Here is a 25,006-nt window from a genome sequence, read left to right on the forward strand (position 1 = left end):
TTTTGCCCTTCAAAATGTGTGGTTGAAAATCCTGCGCATGCGAAATTTGGGTGCACCCCACCCTGCGCACTCTAGAAGCCCTCTAAAACAAATTATTATTTCAAATAATATAGTGAAATATGTTGGTACGAAATTTATAAACCCCAAACCCTAAACCTTAAACCCCAAACCCTAAACCCAAACTAGTTTATGATTCACAATTGAAAAAAAAAAAATGAAAAATAACAAGTTTAGATATAAAACAAATTATTATTTTAGATTTTGGCATGTTTAATTACATGTTTTAACTTGGTTATATAGATACTGTGTCATAACAGATAAAGAGTGCAGAGTGCATGTAATTGTGTTGGTGCAACTAATTGTGTTGTTCCTAACCTAATTTTTTAAATCGGATTTCAATTTTGCTAATTCAATTTGGATGTATTGATTATTGATCATTACTAATTCAATTTTGCAGATCATTGTTTAAATAAATTATTGTACAATAATTATAATCGATTAATGATTTTGTATTATAAGAAAAGTGTTTGGTGTTTATGTATAAGAAAAGTGTAATTGGTGTTTATGTAATCAATTTTTATTGGTTAATCGGGCTAATCATTGGTTAATTAGGAATTTTCTTGGTTTAGAACTTCTCAATTATTTTAGTCCAAACGACTCCCCAAGTTTGCCCCATAAAAGTCCCAAACAACCCAATCATACCGCTTGCATGTGATACCAAACGACCTGGTCAGACCGTTCTATGGAAAAAACAAAGAGCTCTGTCTCAAATGATATGGCCAAGCCATTTGAGTATACACTCAAACGGTACGATCAGACCGTTCTATGGAGATTCCAAGAGCCAATTCTCAAACGACAAGCTCAGACCACGGATGTACACCAGAACGACATGGTGGTATCGTTTGAGTGTATACTCAAATGACATGATGAGACCGTTTGAGTGTACACTCAAACGACCCGAAGATTTCGTTATGGCAAGACCGGTTGAATTCATTGTTGGGCCTGGACTTTGATGGCAAATTTGTAAAATTTATTTTTTTTTGGAGGGTTTTCCAATCCAATTTGATAAGTACCCAATTAACCTACCTTTCTAGACTGTAGTGTCAGTTTTCAGGAGTGTCACCGTTCACTATGTTGACCGCAGACGCTTAATCTGGGCTTAACTAGTCCTTTCTTGCTAGACATAAAATCAAGTCTAATCTCAATAAAAATGTTAGGATCTCGCAATGTGGCAGTACTGTTTCTACACTGTTTGGCTTAGTGTGCCTTGCTCACTCAGACAGTGAAGGGCCTCAATTATTAGTTTTGATTCCGCTAATGATACAATTAACTTTTAGTCATAAAAATCTCCAAGCTTCTTAGCTTCATCACCGGCTGCTCTACTGATTAAACTAAACTAAGTAGCCTCTTCAAGGGGCTTTACATGACAAACACATGCACACTCACTAGTTTAACTTTGCGACACCATTGTATTTAAAAGAGAAGCATGAACCTACAACCAGGCATAGTCAAACAAAAGGACAGATGATATGTGGTTTTTCCTTCTTTAGAACAGAATTAGATATACTGAGAGTATATATGCTCACAACATCCCTTCAATGTCACATTTCCCCCGCATTGTAAAGACTATCTACAGAATATACGTCCTGTATTCCGTCAACTCCCTCTCACTCTATGGACATCCAATTTGGATTTATGAGAAATATACTTTTATACACATTTACAGTTCTCGTTTTCTCGTACAAACACAGCAAAACACCGGTACTTGAACAGAGCCCTTATCGCCATGGGATCAGGATAGTTCTTTGTCATCTGAATGAAACAAACCGAGACTACAAAAAAGGGATCACGGTAAGGTAGATGAGATTAAGTGTTCTTCTCTAGAACTGATAGAGCCGGTGTCAAATAGTTATTTGCTTTGTCTGGCAAATGTGCCACCTACACGAAGTAGATAGTGTTACAACTTACAAGCATTTCACCAACCAGCATAAACAAACAACTCAAATTTTGGAAATTCTTACCAGTTCATAGAGCTCTTTCCCTTGCTCAGCCATGTATTCATAACACACCTATTACATGAAAATCGCCTTAGTCCTATCACTTAGTTAAATTTAACGGACCATGAAAATAAATGTGTAATACGAGAAGCAACACTCACATCAAAGCTTTTATTCCTTGCAGATGAATCGTGCAATGCCTTCACACAGATATCAGCCACATCGGCACAGCTGATTCCCTGCACCAAGTGATTGATGAAACACTGATGTGATATGAAAATATTTAATTATGTAGGATGGAATGTCACAATTTTTTACCTGAGAAATCCTGTTCCCTTGATCAAAGATCAGAGCACGCTGCCCGCCAGGTTCTTCCTGGGTCACCAATATTAAGAATTAACTATTAAGTGTTGCTCTGTGCAGCAGAAAGGCTACAGAAGCTACGCAGCTGGAACTAGATAAAAGAATGTGCTACTATTGAAGCTAATTGCTTGTTCTTTACTGGCATTTGTCATCGCTGAAACTGTTTTGGCCACAGATGACTTTGAGGACTCTGTTCAATCATACTTAAAAAACCGATAAGTGTAATTAATTCATTATCCATGTCCACTTGCTGGTAAGCCCTATTCGTATCCTGTAGAAATATACATGCTCCTGTTACTCATGAGTGTTCCTCATCTCTGAAGCCATTGTTAAAACTAATAAAAACAGTAATCTCAAATAGCTCTCTGCTGCCTTTCAATGTTCTTGTGTTTGAAATATGTGTAACTTGGTTCCATTATCAACTTACAGCCTACCTAAAATGAAAGCTATGTCCATTCCCTCGGAGATTTTAATTAATTCAAAGAGGTTATGAAAATCAGTAGTCAAATTATAACTAGGACTAGCTGAGTTTAAAAGTCACTGTACTCCAAAGCCTCAGTTAGTTTTAATGTGATAAAGGGACAAATACATTGAAGTTGATGTTTCAAAATTTTATGTTCAAATTCAGATAGAATTCAAGATATAGTACCTGCAGAGGACCAGGGCGAACAATTGTGTAACCAAGACCTGACCGTCTAAGAGAATCCTCTCCAGCCTGGACAAGCTCGACAGCGAAGCTAAACTTAGATATCTATACAACATGAATATATAAGATTTGACACTCAGAAAATAGTTTGCAAGTGTTAGACCTTCTTGGCTTTTAGGACTTGCTCCCTTCTCTTTGGTTCAATTCCTGATCCTGTACACGAGACCAATACAAAATCTGTTTCTGGCCCAGTCTGCAAAGATCCAAACATTACTCACATAAGGATGCATATGTAGGTTTGGTAAAATTGGGAATATTGGGAGGAACGGCAAAGCATTTCAGTACATATAGTGATGAAAGTGGTTTTTTTTCTTTTTAGGTTCGGTAAAACTGAATGTCCCTTGATAAACAGCCAATGTTACAGATAAAACACGGTACAGGGGAAAAGTGTGTGTGTATATATATATATACATATATATAAACGTAACTTAGAAACTCATTCGGGAAGTTACATGTATGAGCATTCTCATTCTGTTTACTTTCATCTAACACAAATGCAAATGTGGAATATATCATACACTACAAGGTAGAGGTTTCTATAGTATTTGTCCAAGTTCTGGTTTCCTTATCGTTTATGTTGTACATCATGGCCCTATCTCGTTCATTGTGTTCATCAAACATTACCAAGTTTCAAAGACAAGCACACTCATTTATGTGGATAATCTTGTAAAATCAGCGGCTAAGAAAAGGCTCTCTCTTCTCTATCTGCATCTTTGAGAATTGTATAAAACGGGGAAAGGGGACTGATTTAGCCGGGATCACTAGACTTCGAACTTTTCTCACTTTGTGGTGGATCATTCCCCATCCATTTTCATTGTGTGAATCCCAACACAACCAAGTGACCTGAATTGAGTTTGGCATGACATGTTAACACATAATCAACGCCTTGATAACAGTGTCATCCTGAGTTTGTAACAGCAGAACAACCTTTACTTAGTCAAATAGGAGATACTCTTCTCCTTTCATGCAGAATAAAAGTACAGGAGCTGGGCACATGTTTGCAATAGTCACTTACAATTGACCTAGTTATGCACGATGGAATTTGTTTTGCATTCTGGGGAAAAAACTACCATTTTAAAAATATGGAGATCTTGATATATTCAGGTTCCCAAGTACACAGGTTTGAGCTCCCAAAGTGGACCTTTCAAGATCACTGTGATCGGCAAAAACGCGCTCAGGTTTTGGTGTTTACTGATATCCTTATTTTTGTTTCTGAATTTTGTGTAGGGTTAGTGTGTGTGTGTCCGAGGTGGTGGTGGTGTTTAGAGAAGTTTTACTTATTGCAACTTCAAGCTGCCACTTCGTATTTGGATCCATATATAGTGTAAAGCTCTTATTTATCCACTTCCACTGAGTAGGCAAAACTCGCTCACCCACAACTATTTTGTGTGTATGCAGTATGCACAGCCTTTCAATTAAGTGTATCGAATATATTGAATGACTTATAAATACAGTGATATCTTAAAACCGATGGACAAGTCAATGAGTACTGTATCGAAAAAGGATAGCACTTACAGGCAAAGCTTTTATGTACTCTAATATTAATTTGAAGCTTCTCAAGTCTTGCTTACTTCCTGCAGGTGCTTCACCAAATCTCTGCATTAAGGAAAATAAGAAGAGTATATAAAGAACAGCGCTAAAAAAGAAATATTAAATCCTTCAACATATGGAACTACATATTGTTTCACTGAAGCTATACTAGGTCCTACATTTTTATGTGGAAATTTAGAGACCTGAATTCATCCCATTACTGATTTTAGAAAAGTGTTTTTAAGTAAAGGTGTGTAAAGCAACACCAGTGCCTTTGAATTTGCACTACTGCAAAGAGATGCATAGCCAAATGCTTGAAAAAATGTACTTGGTTTTAACAAGGCTAATGCATACACACACCAGAAACCCAAGGCAATTGCCAGTGGAAGTGGAAGTGCCAGTACACTGTGAATGGCGTGATATGAGAATTATGTCCACTGATTGCTGCTAGACAGAAAAGCTCGGAGACCATAGTAGAGGTAATTGGAACATCTGGTTTGGTTAATGTATACCAGCTATATTGTATCCAATCTTTGAAACGTTTGTCCGATTATATACGTTCGTTTACTCTAGGAATATCATATTGTCAGCTATGTCCTCTTACCATGAGCGGAGGGTGCCTTTCTAACAAGTGTGATAAAACTTTTGGGATCAATTTTAGAGTGCTCTCTACAAAATATTCTCTGCAGTATGTCTCAGATTGGTGAACAAATGAGAAGAGTTGCACCTCAACCAATTTCTTGGTTAATCATCCAAAATTCTTAAGATCTCTTGACAGATCAAACGAAGTGAAGGAGGTTAGGAAAGAGAACGCGGTCCTGGTAATAACGTATCACTTACCTTTCTGTCCTATATTCAGTTCCTTAACTTTTGTTTTATGGTCAGTATTCATTAAAGACATCTGTTGTAGCAGTTTAGATATCAATCAAACTATAACAATGCTGAGGAGATGTTAATGACCCAACACCCGATCATAAGCTGTTCGCACAAGCAGCCCAGTGTTGAATGAAGTTGGTGGAACTCAAAAGTTGCCTAGGGTTCATGAGGGAGTAGCTTCTTTGTGATTTTTCAGGTAGATAAATGTTGATGAAGTATTGTCCCTATGAATTTCTATTTGAGTTGTGCTATGAACAATTATTAAATCAAAAGGTTCAAAAGAGAATTAAAGTTTAAGACCAACCTGCCTTCTTGGCTCAAAACGTATGGTCAAAGTATGTACAAGGAAGGGATCTAGTGGTGGATCGTCCGGTTTCACTGCACGGAAGGATGAGAAAGGTATTCTAACCTGCCAAATGCAGAAAAAAACTTAGAGTGAACACGTAAGAATAAGTTATCCTTCACCCTTTAATATGTCCTTAAACTTCATTGGAGGTAGTCTATAAGAAACGAGGTTTCTCACCCGGCAAAATCCCACTTTGGTGCTCATTCGTGCAAAATACATTTTGCTTTGAGTTGTGTCTGCTGAAGGGCCAGCTTCAAGAATTATGACAAATGATCTTCCATTGCCACCAACAGAGAGAACTAAACCTTCATACCTAACAGTGACGATAAACCAACAATAAGAAGAAAGCATGGCACAATTTTGTAGGATGCAGTATCATTACTGGAAAGTAAGTTACCTGTCAAGAGTAGAACCTAATGGAAGTGAAAGTTTCTTAGAAAGCTCCACATATCCTCCCCTAGTAAAAACATATCCTACAGTAAGTAAAAGGAGTTAGGATCAATATGCACTCAGTTTCGTTCTTCCTCCTCACAGTAGTAGATGTTGATTGGTATTGCATCACAAACATTCCCCCTTGTGGTTATTCCACAAACTCAATAGTTATGATCTGCACTCAGTTTCATTATCAATTAATACTCAAACTGTACGTTGAGATGATGTGAAGCAAGCAACTTCCATTACCTGAGAAAACAGCACTTCCAGTTTCAGTAAACTCAAAGCTGGCATCCATACCACCATCATACTTAGTAGCAACAACGTCCTGGAAGTAAGTTCCCTCATGAACTTCCCACCCATTCAATGATTCCTCTGATTTAAATTTTGCGATCAAGAGCTTGCTTTTGCTGCTCTTTCCAGCTCTTAGCTGTGCCAATTTGTTGTTGTAATCCTACAAGGCATACCTCATCAATAATATACTCATGCCCATTGAAGAATTGAACATAGCAATGAATATGTGCGCAGATTGAGCCAGTGAGTTTGAATATAGAGCATAAATGAAGAAGCAAATTAACAGAGGCGGTAGTTGTGCGATACTTTATGATTAAGTAGGGGCTGAAACCTGAAATGCTTTGGCGATGTTGTATACTCCTTGATGATCAACCCTAATGAGATCACCTGTGATGGTGGAACGAGCAGTCGCGCAATAAATGACCTTATTGCAACCTTGGATGGCATCCTTGAGTGTGGAAGGTTCACCTACATCCCCAATCAAAATCTCCACTGACCTTGGAAGCATGTCAACCACTTCTTGATCAGCCTTTCTAACAAGAGCCTTCACACTGTAACCTCTGAGCATAAGTTTCCGGACAACAATGCGACCAATCCTACTGGTGGCGCCAACAACTAGGACAGTAGTATTCTGAGCTCCTGGAATAGTGAATTCGCACATAGGACCACCCTCCCTAATAAGAACAGTGTCCAGGCTTTCGTCAACTGATCTTGATATCTGTCCAAGTCCTGAAAACTTCCGCCATACCTCGTCGAATATCTGACGTGATTTACGCCCCAGGCCAACCGGGTTAACATCTTCAAGGCCAATAGTCATGGACTTGGATTTAGAAGCTGCTTGTAGTTGTTGTTTGCTCTCATCTAATTCCTTCTCATCCCTTCCTCCTGTTCCGCGTGTTTCGCAGCATGGGATAGTTCTTGTTCTAGAAGGGACAAGTCTTTGGGTACTACTACTATGATTACTGCTAGTAGTAATAGTACTACTACTACTACTACTACTACTTTGTTGGCAGAAGAGAAAACCCGAGAAACTCGGACGACGAAGAAAACCCGGGTTTCCATTTCTGAGAAATAGGATGGTGATGAAAAGCAGAAGCAGGAGCAGTAGCAGCAGTCATCTTGTTCTTGTTGCGCTTAGCGGCAATGGAAGAGGGGGAATGAATTCAAAATAAGGATGAACATGCAAATGGATGGTTTGTTTTTTGTTTGTATGACTGTACAATGAAATGTATGGATATTGGTCTGATCTTGATCCAGGTGGAGTAAGAGGAAGAGAAAGAAAATGAGTGGCAACCATTGGAATCATAGGCTACCAAAATTTGAGCGTGGCAATACTCATCACCAATCACCATCTATCTGTCACCTTTACACCCAAACCATAGTTTTCTATTGGGTTAACTACCCCTCCAATTACACACAAAAATAAAGTCAACTTGGGCTTTTCCATTTTATCTCAAATTTTCTTGTTGGACAATGTATATATTATATACACAGTACAAAATATCCTGATATATCGCGATATTTGAAGATATTTATCCAGATTTTAGAGAAATATATATAAATATCACGATAGGTTTAGAGATATATACGACTGTAAATATCAATGATATTTTGACGATATTTGATGATATTTTGTGATATTTAACGATATTTTGTGTATATAACAATTTTATTTAATATTTACTATTATATTTCAAATAAATATAAATAATGTATTATGATATATCAATAAATATCCACAATATCTATAATATTTGTCGATATTTTGGATATATCTATGATATTTACATATGAAACAATGTCAAATATCCCCAAAGAGAAAGATATATCCACGATACATATCCAAAAATTGAATATCGATAAATACCTATATCATGATATTTTACACTATGGTTGTATATGTATATAACCCTTCTCCTTTTGGTTTTTCATTTTAGGCCTGGCTTTAAAACCGAAAGCAAATGGGAACCAGGATCCCAAGTTCTTAACCCATTGACATGTAGAATAGAATGCAAGGTAAAACGCACGAGCTAAGTGGCATTGTAGCAAGAATCATAGATCCGGAAGTACTTTTCAATTTTCCCTTTTTTAAAGCCATAGATCTGGAACTAGAGTCAGAAGACACCTTAGAACATCTTTAGGAGAGCAACCAAAAAAACACCAAAATTTTGAACCAAAAAACACCGCTTTAGGCCCAACATCAAAAAACACCAATCACCACAATTCGGTTTTGAGAAACCACGCCACTAAAGCCCAACTAATGTGTAAGACCACGCAGCTTTTGAAAACTTTTTTTTTTTCTTTTTTTTCTTTCCCAATCTCTGGCGCGGTTTTGTGAAAACTGCGCCATATAAGCCCAATTAGAATCCCAAGCCCACGCGGTGTTGGCAAAACTGCGTGAGTGATTTGATATAGCACCAAACCTGGAACCAAATATTAGTCGATTTGGTGTTTGGTTTGGTGTTTTTTTGGTATTTTCATCAACATGTAATTCTCTTAAAATTGAGAATTTGGTGTTTGATGCTAGGTTGATATCACTGCTAAAGATGCTCTTAGTTCACATGAGAATTAAGGAATGTGCAATTTTGAGATTAAGGAACGCAAATAAACATATTTGAATGACATGGAAAAACAATTATAAAATGGAAAACTGATTTGGAGATTGTTTCCTTTCCTTTCCATGTCTATAAAACAAATACATGTACAAAAATAGATCAGAGGGAAACACATTGGGGCAGAACAACAATGCTGCCGCCCCTCTCTCTCTCTCTCTCTCTCTCTAGAAATATATTAATATACAATGAATAATTAAAAAAAAAAAAAAAACTGGCTCCCATTTTCCTTTTAGGAAGACACGGCCATTATAGGACTTTTATGGTACACCTGCATCCAGGATAAAACTGGGATGCAGAAGATAAATCAAAGAATCACCTGACTGGGCCCAACGCGAGGTCAATAGCCTTGCCACATCTGAGTTGGAAAGCTCCAATTTAGCAGTCATCATAGAAAGCGAGCACCTGTCGGCAGCTAAACCTCAATTCACATTCTTCAAGAGAATGTAACACACGGAAGTATGAAATCACCTCCCATGCATGTGATCAACAGGTCAGCTATGTCATGAAAGCACATCTCACTCTGACAAGATCGGGTCAATCCTCAACCTCGAACAGCTTCTTGTTGAATAGCTTGGCCACAGAGAACCTTTCTTGGAGTAGTCAGGGACAGATGTCAGTCGAATCACATTAAAACTTGATTATCCACTGCTCCCTGCAACTTCTGCAGCTCTCTGCCTCATCATCTCCATGACTGCAGCCCTCCGTCGAGAATCAGACTGCTGTTGCAACCTTTTCAGATGTTCTTTCAAATCCCTGGGAAAGAGCGCACATTGAAACAAGTTATACAACCACACAAGATAAAGATAAGACACAGCAGATACATATGCTTAAAGAAGGAAGGTAATATTGAACGCACTTGCAACGTGGTACATGGCACTCTGACTCTTTGCAAGCTCGGGCATGCAGTTGAAGAATATACCACATTTTTTTACAGAGAACACAACCTCCTGAAGCACGTGTCTTGCAATGTATACCATGACGGAATAGACCCTTGACTTTGCGGCAGTTTGGGTATGGACATTGTGGAAAGCGACATTGAGAGGCATGCACCAAGAGATCAAGCATTTTCCGAAGCTGCATCAAACAAACAAATTATCTAAGTACACGAAAATGCCAATCATACATTAAAATAATAAATAAATTGTTGGTCGAAAAGGTTTGTACTAAGTAGTGGTGAGTTGAAATAGCTCGGCCGGGGTGGAGGGGGAGGGGGTGTCCAATTGTACTTATTAATCAATTCAACCATTCTCCATAACTTGTACTTGTTAATTATTGTACGTGTATAGTCATCTCCCATGTGCTGTGAAATATTTATAAACACTTAGTGATGAATTTTGACATTACAAAAACTCTTCGGGTGGCTAGGTTCCCAAATGATGAACTGACGGGGATCGTATTTTCTGGGAAAGCATCTTGATCTTTGTACTTGTCTCATGCAGTACAGAATTTTCATATTAAATGATCAGAAAAAATATGGGGAGGTTAAATGACAAAATCTAGCTACGTTGATTACAGCATTAAAGTAATAGTAAGAAATGATCACACCTTAATGCATGGGTTAAAACTAAATACTTAAAAGCATATCCTCAGTATCCATTTCCGACAGTTCAAAGAATAAATTTTTTTTGTATCACTGCTTACATACCATTATTATATTCGCAGTTAAATTCAGTATCCACAAGTGATTACAAAGAAAGAAGCTTACCTGCAAAACTCGAAGCTGCCGAGCCTCTTTGTTTTGTGCATCACGATCAGCAGAAGGATGATTTGTCAACTTGTGGGGATGATCAACACCGCCATCCTTTTGATAGCATGAATTACATAAATCGTAATCTGGGCAGCTCTCACAACGCCATCCCTGACCAGTCTCAATGTCGTTATGGCAGATGTTGCATGTAGTCACAAAAGCTGGTGCAGTTGGATTGTGGAGATGATACAGGACCATCATAGAGGAATGCTTAGCTCGGCGTAGAGTATCATACTGATAATGATTTCCTTGACAGAGACTTAGAAAAGCCTGTCTGGTGTCAAAGAATTCACTCTCGAGAATGTCATCCTTATCCTTTGTATCTTCAGACACATCGTTCACTTCAACCTGTATAAACATTTCGTATACTTAAGAACTCCTATGAATGGCCAGTACAGTTTACTAGATGTCTAGATAGCATGTGTAAAATTTGAAAACATACTGGATGCAATAGATGCTTGTCCCTACTATTGATAGGGTGTCTATCCCTATCCTCAAGCTTTTGCTCTGCATCATAACATCTGTAGCAAGTAAAGTAGACATTAAAATTAGCTCCAACTTACAATAATATTAGAAGTATTAAAGAGTCAATTTCCTCAACACACATTAGTTGATGATTCATTGATACCAAGCCCAAATTTCAAATCTTGATCGGCAGAAGTAGAACACAAAGATGAGTTGTCTCAAAATACAGAACACAATATGTGCAATATTTTGCTAAATAATAAAAATTGAATGCACAAACCCAACCACCACAGTTACTACTGCAAGATTTTATAAAATGTTTTACGAAAAAAGCACTCAATATTTCGACCACAATATATCGGCATCTTACACGATAATTTCAGGTATAGTATGTTGAATTTAGTCCAAAGTTAGATTTAGATAGAACGCCTCCTCCCAAACCCTATGGACCCCTGGCGTCAAAATAAGGGTATGGTTAACAGATTCATCAAACAAACATAAAAAACAGAACTTGATCAAAACCTCCTTCAAACGTCTCTGTCAAAGGTTATCCATATACCCCATAGACTAGCACGAAGTCGCATGCTCCAAAAACAGCACACCTTCTAAGATGGACTCTCAAGTTTCATGAGACTAATAACTTCATCAGCGATATAACACCAAACCCACCAAGAAAAAGGAAAAAGCATAATAATTCACAAATTCCCTATCCCTCAAACACAGGATAAAAGTTAAGAATACCCTCCATTGACATGTCTCTTCCTAAAATTGTCTATTGTCTAGATTTTACCAAAGGATGCACACCAAGCTAAAAAGGCATCCTTTGAAGGAACTTCTCAAACCCAAATACTCCGACTAGATAAATTTTGAAGAACTTTAAGATCAACACAAAAAAGTACAAGGATCTACTAGAAAATCTCCCTTTCTGTCTAGTCTCACAGACTCACAGTATGGATAGAATCTAAACTCATATCCCTATCAAAGAGAGTTGTAATACCAAGGTCCCAAGCCATTGAACCGTTATGGTCTGTTATAAAAAATCAATCGGGGATGATTATTTAAGTCAAATAAGGTATGAAGCCTAAGAAAACGCGTAACAAATGCCTATGATCTAACCAAGCAATCACCCAAAAACGGATACTATCACAATAGCCTAGAGCAAATCTAATTTGCTTGTAAAAACACCTCTCTCACTTTGTAAATGTCTTTCCAAACACCACAACTATAAGGTATGGTATCATAACCACTCTTCCACCCAAAACACACTCTCAAATCTAGACACTATTACCTTCTTCCAAATGCTTGCAATCTCCTAATACCTAACCCACCATCCTGTCGAGACAGACACCCTCTTCCAGCTAACCAAATGAAACCTAAATCTGTCACCAGTCTTCAATGTCATCTTAAAAGCAACTCCTTATAATCGTATTCAATCTAGCCGCAACACCATTGGGCATATAGAATACGGACATAAAGTGAACAAGAAAGCTAGAGAGAGTTTTTGATTGAGATCACTCGATCACCCTTCCACCCAGCCAGCCTATGACTAAATCTCCTGATAACTATATCTAGTATCTAGCTCCCAAAGGAAGACCTTCGTATCTGGAAGGGAGATTACTGAGATTACTAGCCTTACCACCAAAAAAGGAGACGAAACAATCCACATTATCCACATCACTCACCCAGTCAACCCAAAGATAGTGCGCCACAGGATGGCCCCCTAAGATGTCTCCATTGCTCCAAATCATGCCCCAGAAAACCATTGTATATCATAAACAAACTGGAAATGATAAATCAAAATCTGATCCTAGACCACTCTAAAACCATCTAAAACACCTAACTGATTAACTCTCTCAAACATCTTATCAAAAATTTCTACGGCACATGAGCAAAAGAAAAGGGGATAAAGTACTGCCATGCCAGATACCTCTAGAACTCTCAAAAAACCCTGCGGCAATCTGTTAATGTGAATGTGTCCAGATACATCTCGCTCTATATTTAGACCCAAAACCCCGTCCCATCACACTGTAATAAAACATATTCCAATTCACATGGTCATCAAATTCACATTGTAATCTTACATCAGAGGATATTATGTATCACTATCCTTGATCGGGTGGTATTTTGGATATTTGTTTTTATGTGTTCCCTTCATATGTGTATGTAGGTTATCTCAACCTTATGTTTAATATCTTCATCGTTAGTCGTTATTGATCGTGACAACAAGTAAAAAAAGGAAAAGAACACCTCTATTATGAGATCGACATATGGATTGTGCAAATATTGTGATACATCAAGAAACTTCAATAGGAGCGTATGAAATTGTATTCAATATATGTTTCAAAGTTGACTTCTCTGGACAACTTGTATCAGACATTCGCACAATTCCTATATCCCAACCAAAACTAAATGAGAAACAATTAAGATTTCAATGCTTGGTTGAGGGTGAGAGGTGAGTAAGCCAAGCCAATTAGCTCCCATTCATCTCAGGTTCACCATACATAGGTGCAAATGCATAATTTCTATCAATCTTTTCATGCGTCCACGCTAAGCTTGACTGTAAACCAATGACTTGTGGTTCAGACATACTTTAGCAAAACCTAATATATCAGACACCATTGTTTATTCATTTGCCTTAAGACATGGGTTGAACAGCCACTTTTTGACAGCACTAGACACTTGTAGGATTACAGTCAAGTTTAGTGTGGACACGTGACTCAGATTTAATTATTGCAGTGAGATTAAAGAAGATGGACACGTGGCTCAGATTTCATATGAACCTTTTTTCTTTTCCTTTTTCGATAGATAAAATGTATTTATTTTTATTTTAGGTTGGATAAAAATAGATATATTAATACAACCGAAAAGATTACATCAACCTTGAGGCATGAGCAAGAATTAAAGCCTTAGTCCCCATACACCCAAATAACATGTACCTTCCTTCTTCCCACGCTGAATTTAGTATGAACTATGAAGTTCCTATATCCTACTAATGTTGACATGTACCTCGTGTAAAAGAGAGTAAGCACAACAGCACTTATCTAAGAGTGCAATATCAATAGGGAGAGTCAGAATAGAATGACAACCACATAACCCTGGGTGCCTGGGTGGTAGATAGCAAGAGGAAGGGGAGGTAGATCCTAAACTAATATACAGCATGATTACAAGACAATAAAACATGAATGAGGCAATAGGCCGGTATATAGGGGATTGAGAATACAAGGAAAGTATAGAAACTGAAAATTGAAGTACAACAAGATCACATAGAGACTTCTTACTTGTCACAAAGATGAAAACTTTTGCACTGGTTGCAGACCCAACGGGTCCCAGAAACCATCAGATGACAGCAATGAGTGCAAGCATACTGCAAATGTACCATGATAAAATCTTCCTTCATAGGAGAGATGGTTTCTCCAAGCTGTGAATGAAAAAACTATGTGAGTTGGCCTCCAAAAAAAAGGAAACAGATAAATAAAGTTAAAGATATGTGACAACACACTCATTAATAGTTTAATAACTATTATCACAGCCATATAGGAACATATAACCAAACAAGTTAAATAAATCAAATCTTGCGCATCTGTCACTCATAATGAAGACAAACAAGTGTAACAAACTTTCTAAGGTTTTAAAATTTTCAAGATGAGCAGAAAATGAAATATCTAATATCACATAGGAAATAATAATTACTTTCTGCATCAGTAGAATGTCCTTTGATGCATTGCCAGAAAGATCGGTCTGGCCAGCAGCTTTTAAAGCCCTTTTTGTTATGATTTTTTTTATTTTTCCTTTCTTCTGTTGTTTTCTGCCATCTTCTTCTTGACGTAGTTGATTGATCATATCCTCAGCAGCACCAGGCCAGTAGTCCCCATCAAAGTATGGGAGGCGAGCTGCAGTGACCTTTGCCTTACTTTCGCCAGTAGATATAAAGAAATGATCATATAGATTAGTGAGTTCGACCACAATATTTTCCTTAGCAGCTTTCCGCAACATGGATAAGTACCTAATGAAGGAAATATCAAAGCAAACCAAGAATAGGAGTCAGAGGGAAAACAGGAAAGTTCCACCTAACAAGAAGGAAGTTATCATTATAACATTTATTGCGGCGGTTGACAGACTCACCATTCCCTGAGTTTATCAGATTTTGGGGTTTTCTGAATTTCTGGATGACAATATAGAATGTAGTCTTCACCCTTTAATGGAGGACATGCCCATATGTAGCAGCTTGTGAAACCTCGTTTCTTGCAATATTCAAGGTATGCTATCTAGATAGAGAAACAATACAGAACCAATGTTACAACCAATAACGGTTAAGCTTAAAGAAGTTCAAAATTAGACAACTTCTACCAAATCTAGTACATTCTGAAACTGGGGCAGTCCTTGCAAACAAGGTTCAAATTTAGCTGACCGTGATGCAAAGACATCATAACCAACATATTATAGTGAGTGATTAAAGAAAGGGCTTCGAAGCTTAATCAGAGTCTTGGTTTTTGAATGTTTTTTGTGTTTTTCATGAAAATCTTTCAGGGGGGGACCAAAGCATACTAGCTATGAGCAATGGATGAACCATCAAGTCCAGTTAAGTTTTGAGAACACAAAAATTCAATTTCCTTCAAATGAAATTTAAAAACAACAATTGCATCATACTTTAAGAGGGAGCCTCTTCATCTATCCATACATCTAGTGACAAAATTGTGGGCAGAAGGACCAACATACCAGGATTTCATGGTAAACAAATGTACGCAGAGCTTCTCCAGTAAATGCTTTTATTTCAGGCCTGAAGTATTTCACAGAATCAAGGTATGACAGATACACACGCCGCTCGTTCGGAAACATACATTCTGAACCAAATTCTTGAACATACATGCCAAAGAGGCAGACCTCTACGCCTTCAATATTCTGGAACAACAACACGACCTAGAAAAAGCATTTGGGGATCGTCATATGAATAGCTTACAAAAGCCTCCAGAGTCCAAATGAATCTATTGCATAGAAATTATTTATTTTCTTTTACTGCCATTAAATGTAAGAGGACGGAAACCCAAACGGAAAAGAAAAATACAGAATCCATAAATTTGCCATGAATGAAGGAAAATACTAGTGACGGCTTGCACCTTGGATTTATAAGGGAATTCGGTCGGGTAATTATCTTCTTGGAATATTTCCAGGAACCGTTGCTTGACTTCCAATTTTTTATCAACTGATGACACAACTCTCACCACAAGTGCCTCTGCTCCTGGAACCTGGTCAAATTAACTAATAGTCAGATTATACAGCAACAAAGAAAATGCATGTGAAATTTTATACAAAATGCACATTAAAAGATGAAATGCCGATAGAAGGAGCATAAAATCAAGAGGGCTTTTAGCTTAAATGAGCTAGTTAGACCCCAATATTCCTGGGAAACAACTAAGCATCCACCAAAATGGAAGCGCATGGCAACATAGAGACTCAGTTTATAAACAAACACCATTAATGATGCAGGAAAACAGAAACTTCTTAACTAACCAAACTGAATTATTTTTCCTTTTCTGCAGTAAGGACAGAATAAGTAATCACATTAAAGTCATCCTCTATTACTAGTGAAACTGTTTATCGCACAAGCATGCATTCAACATACATCCATAACTAACCAAAAACTAGTACCACTATTTCCTCCCAACAAAGTAAAAGTGCAAACCCATCTCTTAAAACCGTAATATTACAATTTTCAAATATATAAATTCTAAAAACACACACACACACACACATTTGAAGGTAGAAGCTTTACAACAATGTTTTAAAATTAAGTCTCTTTAACAAAGATATAACATGAAACAAAAACTCAAAAGCCTAAAACCCTAGTGATATCTTAATAATGTGAGTTTGTTAGATATAATAAACAATGTGATGAGAGTGCTATCAATGTTCTGAACAAAGGAGATTAATACATAGAAAATCACTTGAAGAAAGAACTTCCCTACTTATCAGGATGTTCCGCAAGTTTCTTAAAAATCTATTCTCAGAAATTTCATGAAGGTCTGACACTGGAGCCATTGCCTTGGACTATGAGGCAAATGTTCTTCAAGAGGGCTGCTTCAAAAGAAGTCTGGTGGGTGTATTTCATTGAGCTGACACTCCAACTATGGAGTGTGCAGATGATTAAAGAACTGACTAGCAACGGTGGGTGTCTTTCATCGATCAGAAAACATTGTTGTCAGATAGCTTGGAGGTTGATAAAGGTTTTAATAGAGATAGGGGAGCCAAAGTCAGATTTTGAATATGTAAATTTTAAAGTAGAGAATGATTAGAGTAAAGGTCATTGCTGAATTAAACCTAACATCCAACGACTTTGGAAATGGGTTGGGTTCACACGATCAAGGACTCGGTAGCAAATGGGAAAGGATGACACTACAGCGATGAAAGGTGATACTGTAATGCTGTCACTGAGGTTCAATGGATCATTGTGGAGTTAGGCACATTGGTATTGATGGATCAGGTTCAGCTCCACCAATCTATTAACACTGGGTTCAAAATCGTTACAAAGGTCGGATTCCGGGATCAGGTAACGATTTGGAGTGAACCAGGTAAGAAAAAGTTGAAGTCACCATGACACCATGTCTCAGTGGACGCTTTGACAGACAGTATGATCGATGGAACATCATGGAGCAGAAAAGCCAGAAAGCAAGATCAGAGGGCTATGAAAATAATGACATCGATATGGGAGTCTCATAAGACAAATGATCTTTTTCAGCTTTTTTCGCTTTGTTTTTTTTTTTGGTTGGATGTACAACAGTGCCTACAGTTGATCTTTACATTGTTGTGGTCCTAGTGTTTTTGCTTTGTGGGCTTGTAAGTTGCTGACTTGCTGTAGTAGAGGCACTATTTAAATTAACACCAGGATGATCTGCAGCTCTCAGATGTAACAGTTTGTTTTTATTTTTTAATTTTTTTGGTGATGGGTAAAACAGTTTATCTGTATCTGGTTATATCAGTATATCTTTTATTCGTCCCCAATAACAATAAAAATAAAAATAAAATTAAAAAAATAAAACACACACACACACAAAAACATACAAACAAACAAACAACAACATCACAAGTTCAGACAAGTCACCTCATTAACATTCTTCCCTAATCGCCTTGCCCTGTCTTTCTTCTCCTGATCCAATCGCCTAAAGAGTCGTTCCTCTATGTGGTCACTAAGGATCGTTTTTGGCAAATCCTTTGCACCAAGAACGGCACTTTGTGGTAAAGGGTTGCGTTCTCCACTTTCAATCTCACCTATGTAGCAATTAGGGCATGTATACTCAGCTTGGCCTCCATCATTCCTTCGTCCATTAAAGAGAGCACATATTTGATGTTGCCAAGCTTCACATTTGTCACACTGAACCCACTGCAAATTAATATGGAGACTGTAAACAAGTGTTTTTCTACAGAACAAAAGGAAAATAATAGCAAATAAGAAAATGTAAAGTGACAGAAATTACCCATTCTTCAGTTTCTTCGTCATTCTTCTTCTTTTCCATCTTCGCCTTTTGAAGATTAGCCCCATCAACTTCAATTGCATCTCCACGAGCCTCATTGTAGCATGGAATACAGAAGTAATGCCGTGTATCACCACTTCCCAGTGTGTAATACATTGCATTTCGCTTTATTCGAGCACCGCACGATGTGCAATAAATAGGTGGAGGCTCAAAAGTAAGTTTCTCCACAGCACACAATTGACATGAGTTTTCACTCATGGAATGCTCCATTGCTTGGTTTTTCTCAGCTTTGGCTTTACTCTGTTATTACAGAAAATGGCAGAGGAGATAATAAACAATGGTCCATCAGATATGGTTTTGTAGAAGAAAGCACAATCAAGTCTGATTCTCTAATAAAGAGTTTGAGCTCGAATTTAAGTGTTCAGGAGATGATTGGTGGCTGGATTTCGATTCATGAGGAGGAACAGGAGTGAAGTGCAGAAGGGTGGGGGAGGTCTGGGTTGTGGTTTCCAGAGGTGCTGGTGAAGGCTGCACGAGGTGTCAAAGATTGCCAGGTCTGGTTCTGTATCTTGCTAGCTCTTTTCTTTTCTTTTCTTTGCTGATCTGGGTGAAAGGAGGTTCGGGCTCTCTGGTCTTGGGGTCTTTAGATTCTTGCTAAGTTCACCGTATATATGTATTTTTCTAATTATATCAATATTTTATCTTTTTCTGATCAAAAGAGAAAGTTGAAAGACACATCCAGAACAATATGAGTTACAATAATTCAATCATTTACTTGGACACAACTTATAAGAATTTACCCAAGAAATAACAGACAGCCAGACAACATATAAGGAATTAAACAGAAATTCTACCCCACCATGTGATTTTCTGGCCCAAAGCAATCAAGATCAAATATACAGGGTCTAAAAGATACATGTAGACTGTGCAAGAGATTGATAGAACTAACCTGGCCAACCCACTGCCTGAGACCAATGATGTGCCTTCTGATTTCCTCCGGAGTGAAAAGCTCCATCAAAGACACGCCCTTTATTTTTGGCTTTCCTGACTTTGTTCCAGTTGAGTGTTCGGTGGGCAATATAGTAGTTTCATGATCATTTCTCAGATTAACCGGATTGACTTCTTTCTCATCTTTCATGCTTTCTTGCTTGGCAAGACCAGCTGGCCGGTCTGGAAACAAGGGCTCATCATCAAGCTTCATAGCATAGACATTTTCAAATGTGTCTTTCTTAATCTCATTAAAGAATGGACTTTCTCTCTCAGTGCTAACAGAAGATCCTCTCCTCGCTTCTGTAAATGCACAATTTGTATCGAGGGGTCGACAAATTTGGGACTGCACGTCCTGAGAAGCATGAGATTGGCTCATAACTGAGATTGATACAGGAGACCTCTCATTCTTTGGTATAAGAGATGATGAAGGATGCTCTACCTTCATGCGTTTTAGCAAGGACTTAACATCTTGTGAAGCTTCAGCGGATGAACAAGTATTAAAAGCCAACTGAGCAGCATCTTCAGCATCAGAGGATTTTCGGGACCCACACAGGGGATTTGCAAAATCTGCGCTATAGAGAGGACGAGCACAAGTTTTACGGTGTGATTCAATATATTGACGGACTGGAATGCAGACAGGACAAACAGGCCCCCAGCACTTCTTGAGATGCTGAATCAGCATTCTGCTGGTATAGCACCGAGGATGCTTACACTGATCATTATTGCATCCCTCCATGTGTTTCAACAATTCTTGTACTTTAATGCAATTAACTTCCATGCACTTTCCTTCTGGCGCTGAACATTGACGAGCGTGGAGCAAAAACAGAAGCCACCTCTGTCGATCAATGTTATCACGGGTTGCATTTCCTCGTCCTAGAGCAGCACCATTAGAAATTGAGGGTGCTATATTGGGTCTTGAAGCAGAGATTTGACTAGTGATTGATCCATTTGGTGATAAAAGAGGTCTCTGAGCTTCATCTTGTTCTGTTATTCTTTGATGGAATTCCTCTTGCACATGATGCCCTTGGGATGACTGGTCTGCTATATGGAACTTCTCTTGTGATTGAGAATACCACTGACCCAGCAATAAGGCTTCAGAATTCGCTCCATTGGAAATGCAACTAAAATTGTTTTGAGACTCGGGTAATTGTTGGTGTTGATTTACCATTTGTTCATTCGAGTTTTGTGAGAGGGGCAACCCCCCAAATTCCTCCTGACCAGATGGATGCCAGAGCATCTGAGAACCTCTGAAACGATCTTCAGCAACAGTAGTTGGCTGGAATTGATTCTGTAACTCAGGAAGTTGAAATTGCTCAGTCATCTTTGAGTACTGAACTTCAACGCAGGGAATCCATTCCTTGCTCATCCATAGCTTGACTGCCCAGACTGGGGGTCACTTCGGGCTGCCTGTGCTCATCACTTTTCAACAAAAGGTTCTGGTGATTCTGACTTTGCTGCTTTTGTTGATATTGAGAAAATTGTTGTTGAAAAAGATGAGGCTGCTGCTGCAACTCCTGCTGTTGAAACTTAGGCACCTGCTGTTGAGATGCATGGGATTGGAAATTCATCTTTGCTGATTGATCGGGAAGCTTTATATGTGTTGTCTGTTGTGTAGCTTCCAAATTAGATTGACAAGCCATCAAGGATGAAAAAGGTTTTAATTTAGACTGCATGCTCACCGAATGTATATTATGGGAATTTATTGTGGATCCCACAGAGGTCCTGGTGCCATATAACTTCTCTGACCCAGAAAGATCAGCAGTGTTCGTTCCATATCCATCAGCTGTCAGAGGAATCATTTGCTGGGACAACGCTGCTGCTGCACAGAAAATGCAACATACACTCGGATAAGTTGAAAGAACCATGCACAAGACAAACACACATGCACAAAGAGACCCACACGCACACACAGAATCACTTAGGAAAATACAAAAGCAGGCATATACACACATAATTTACTTTGCATTAGGTGTTGCTGTCGTTGATGATCAAAGTGTGAAGGTGAAGGCCTAGGAGAGGCTGGGGAGCAACCATATGAGGCACTCAAATGTCCCTCCGATGCGGCAGGATTATGAGTTACTTGCACGTTGTTGCCAATCGATCCTATCACCCCATTCGAAGTCCCATTTGGGAAACTATAATTCAACGATTTTTGCTGCAAACTATTTCTAAGCCCAATGCCCATTTGCCCACCAAGGTTATGCAAGATACGGCTATTATGACCACCAACATACTGTTTCGGCATCTGTAGCTTTTGAGATATTGTGGAGTCAGTACCAGAAAAAGCACCAACACTGTTAAAAGCATTGGGAATCGCATTGGAACTACTCAATCCTGGTGTAGGCATCATTTGGCCTGCACTTCTTTGCAAACCAGTTGACGGAATCAGGTTGTTTGCACCAGAACCAACAGAGATATTTGCAGATGATTGCTGATACCCATTTGAGATGGGTCCTGCGGAAGTGGATTAGAAGTGAATTGGTTATTTGGCATCAAAAGAAGTGTAACATACTGAAATTGGTGAGTCAGTGAGTTAATTTCTCACTTTGTCTACAGTTTCATCCTTTTCCCAAGAAAATCAAATTTTATCCAGAAAAAACAAAGTATTAAGAATTACCATCAGATGTACTGAATGCACCCCCATACATTCCACCACTAGACCCATTAGAAGTTGGCAACAAGCTCCTCGAGTTGTCCATGGAGGAAGAAATGGTCGAGTTAAAGTTTCCACGTTGCGCCATACCAGGAGTCGGTATCATCGTACCGATAGATGAAGAAGAAGATACAGAATGAGGCAACTGTTGGCTCTGGTTAGTAGAAGACAAACGTCTCATTGAAGTTTGCAACCGATGCTCCAACGTGTTCACATTCGCATAGTCCTCCTAATAATACACAACACTGCCCAAATTAGGAAACAAAATGGAAAATTTGTTGTAGAACACAAAATAGTTACTCAACATATTGACATCTATGAAATATCAACTAACCCCAATAAAAAAAAATGGAAATGATACACTGTTAATTTTATTTCAGTTCCAGTGTTCCATTATAAAGAAACAAAATCTGGGATGTTCTATTATTGCTACAACAACTTAAGGTACAAGCTTTAAAGACACCTTTGTGGCTGCATTCTTGTACAAATATTCCTCCAAACGCCTTGAAATATCTCTAATTCTAGGCTGCATCTCAGGAGTTGTTTGTTGCCGCTGCTGAATTATTTGGTAGCTGAAAAGAATAGAAGGTTAAAGAAGAATAAAAATCCAAAACAAAAAAAGTAAAATAATAAATAAATAATAATAATAAGTACTAAACGCTGGAAATGAGAAAAATCAAAATGGTCAAACTAAGTTTAATTGTATACAATACAAAGCAGTATTAAGTATAATACCTATATCTCCAAATTGTTAACTTGAAGATACACATTTGAAGATTATGATAAGAGATAAGGATGAATTTAGGAGAATGGGTTCCAATATGCTATTTTCTTCAAACTTAAACATTCTTTCATGCATCCACAAAAGCAGAACATTAGACATTGAAACTCTTACATTTGATCCCGCATACGTTGACGGTCCACCTCAAAATCAGGACCCATATTGTATATATTATGGGGACCGCCTAGACTTTGTATATGAGAAGGTATAGAGTTTCCATTGGGCTGAGGTAGGTCAGACAACTGAGATCCAATTTGAATAGGCACTTGTCCTGAGATGTGGGTCTGCGCATGCATTTTCCGCTGTGCTTCTAAATATGTAGGCATTCACAGTTCCAACAGTGAAACCTCCAACTAGAAACAAAACTCATAAGGTAATCTGAAATAAATCTCAAAGAATAGTAGTTCTACTGAGCCAATGATCAAATCCACCCAGAATCAATCACTGAGAAACCCTTGCTGTCCTTCCTTCTGACTATGTCAAAATACTTGAGCAGGTATATAGTGTGAACAATGAACCCTGGAGAACAATATAACACAAATCAACAAAAGTGTAAACTACATCAATACAATTAAACATGCACCATTATATTTAGGCATTCATCAATACACATGATCAAGATGTGGCATGCATTTTCTAAAATAAGAAAAATGCACATGAAACGTGATTCATACTAAATTTCAAACATTATGAATTCTCAAATCTATCACGTATGCATATCGTTTTTGCATAACTTACGTATATTAGCTGATCAAATTACCATGTGAATGTCAATATCAGCTTCTAACACAACATGAACTGATCACTAAATATACACATATTTCCACGTAACAAAAATCGAAATTATTACCATAAATTCGCATACAAAATATCACTTGTACAAACGAAACATTTAATTCAAAATGTAGCATATTCACAGTTATTAAGCAATAAATAAAACTAATTCCCCAATACAACTAAAATACCAATTCAAAAACTACAAAGTCAAACACTTTACTCCACCTAATCCTAATTTGCACCCAAAACCCAACAATTACTCCAATAATTCCCAGTTACACCACTTCCCAACATTCAATAAACCCAATTCAATCAAAATTCACACTTTACAACCAAAATTCAATCCAATTAAAAGGTGTATTGTGTACCCTTTAGCTCGAATTGAAATTACATAACGACAGTTTCACAATACAGTAAGAAACATAACGTAATTGAATTAGGGTTTTGTTTTTTTCAATTGCAAGAGAGAGAACAAATTGTACGGTTATTTATTTATTTATTTATATTTATATAAAGCCCTAATAGTAGAAATATAAAAAGAGGATTGAGAAATAATATTACCTGAATTTTTATTTTTTGCGAACGTGAAACGAGCTGGGTATTGGGGGAAAATTTTTATTACAGTTGGAAGTGGAGGAGAGAGGAGAGAGAAAAAAGACTGCCAAGGAATTCGCGCACGAGCGAGTCAGAAAATAATAATAATTTTTAGAAGCTACTAATGGAGAAGCGGACCAGTTCGGGACCCGACCAAGTGGTCGTGGTCGTGGTCGTGGTCGTGGTCATATATGTTACTCAAACGGGTTACAAACCCTCGACGGAACAATTTGGGCTGAGCTGGACAACAATTTGGACGTGCTCTTGTGAAGGTCAGTCCATTTATAAGCCTTTGGTCATTGATTGCTAAAGTAGTTCATGTTTCTATATGAGTATTTTAGCTGTATAACAATGTTTCTGTCTTTTTTTTTTTT

The 25,006-nt window shown here is 37.9% G+C and overlaps 2 protein-coding genes across 7 annotated transcripts; both read right to left on the reverse strand.

Moving 5' to 3' along the window:
* Positions 1-1,530: 1,530 nt before the first annotated feature.
* On the reverse strand, positions 1,531-7,962 carry HCF173 (high chlorophyll fluorescence phenotype 173). 2 transcript variants are annotated; one of them, XR_015218517.1, is made up of 13 exons: positions 6,876-7,962; positions 6,500-6,704; positions 6,216-6,291; positions 5,996-6,131; positions 5,777-5,881; positions 4,582-4,662; positions 3,170-3,259; positions 3,010-3,075; positions 2,500-2,631; positions 2,316-2,372; positions 2,159-2,236; positions 2,022-2,069; positions 1,531-1,938 (listed from the first exon to the last, which is right to left on the reverse strand). XR_015218517.1 is itself a non-coding variant. In XM_086601807.1 (12 exons), the coding sequence occupies exons 1-12, from the start codon at positions 7,359-7,361 to the stop codon at positions 1,867-1,869; spliced, it is 1,500 nt and encodes a 499-aa protein (XP_086457933.1). In that variant the 5' UTR covers positions 7,362-7,962; the 3' UTR covers positions 1,531-1,866. The 2 variants fall into 2 exon arrangements, 1 of the variants encoding a protein (XP_086457933.1); XM_086601807.1 differs by lacking the exon at positions 2,500-2,631.
* A 1,201-nt stretch (positions 7,963-9,163) lies between these two features.
* LOC147509554 (histone acetyltransferase HAC1-like) lies at positions 9,164-24,733 on the reverse strand. Of its 5 annotated transcripts, none has more exons than XM_086601809.1 (18): positions 24,600-24,733; positions 23,376-23,780; positions 22,944-23,052; positions 22,445-22,709; positions 21,787-22,281; positions 21,507-21,646; positions 19,787-21,431; positions 18,841-19,137; positions 18,468-18,746; positions 16,486-16,614; positions 16,088-16,288; positions 15,494-15,636; positions 15,062-15,374; positions 14,650-14,789; positions 11,349-11,427; positions 10,865-11,254; positions 10,016-10,233; positions 9,164-9,912 (listed from the first exon to the last, which is right to left on the reverse strand). In XM_086601809.1, the coding sequence occupies exons 7-18, from the start codon at positions 21,191-21,193 to the stop codon at positions 9,798-9,800; spliced, it is 3,711 nt and encodes a 1,236-aa protein (XP_086457935.1). In that variant the 5' UTR covers positions 21,194-21,431; positions 21,507-21,646; positions 21,787-22,281; positions 22,445-22,709; positions 22,944-23,052; positions 23,376-23,780; positions 24,600-24,733; the 3' UTR covers positions 9,164-9,797. The 5 variants fall into 5 exon arrangements, with proteins under 5 accessions (XP_086457935.1, XP_086457936.1, XP_086457938.1 ...); XM_086601810.1 differs by having other exon boundaries at positions 21,778-22,281; XM_086601812.1 differs by lacking the exon at positions 24,600-24,733 and having other exon boundaries at positions 21,507-21,643; positions 23,376-23,737.
* Between the last annotated feature and the right edge of the window lie 273 nt (positions 24,734-25,006).

Source organism: Coptis chinensis, chromosome 3 (genome assembly GCF_015680905.1).
Source record: "Coptis chinensis isolate HL-2020 chromosome 3, ASM1568090v1, whole genome shotgun sequence".
NCBI lineage: Eukaryota > Viridiplantae > Streptophyta > Magnoliopsida > Ranunculales > Ranunculaceae > Coptis > Coptis chinensis.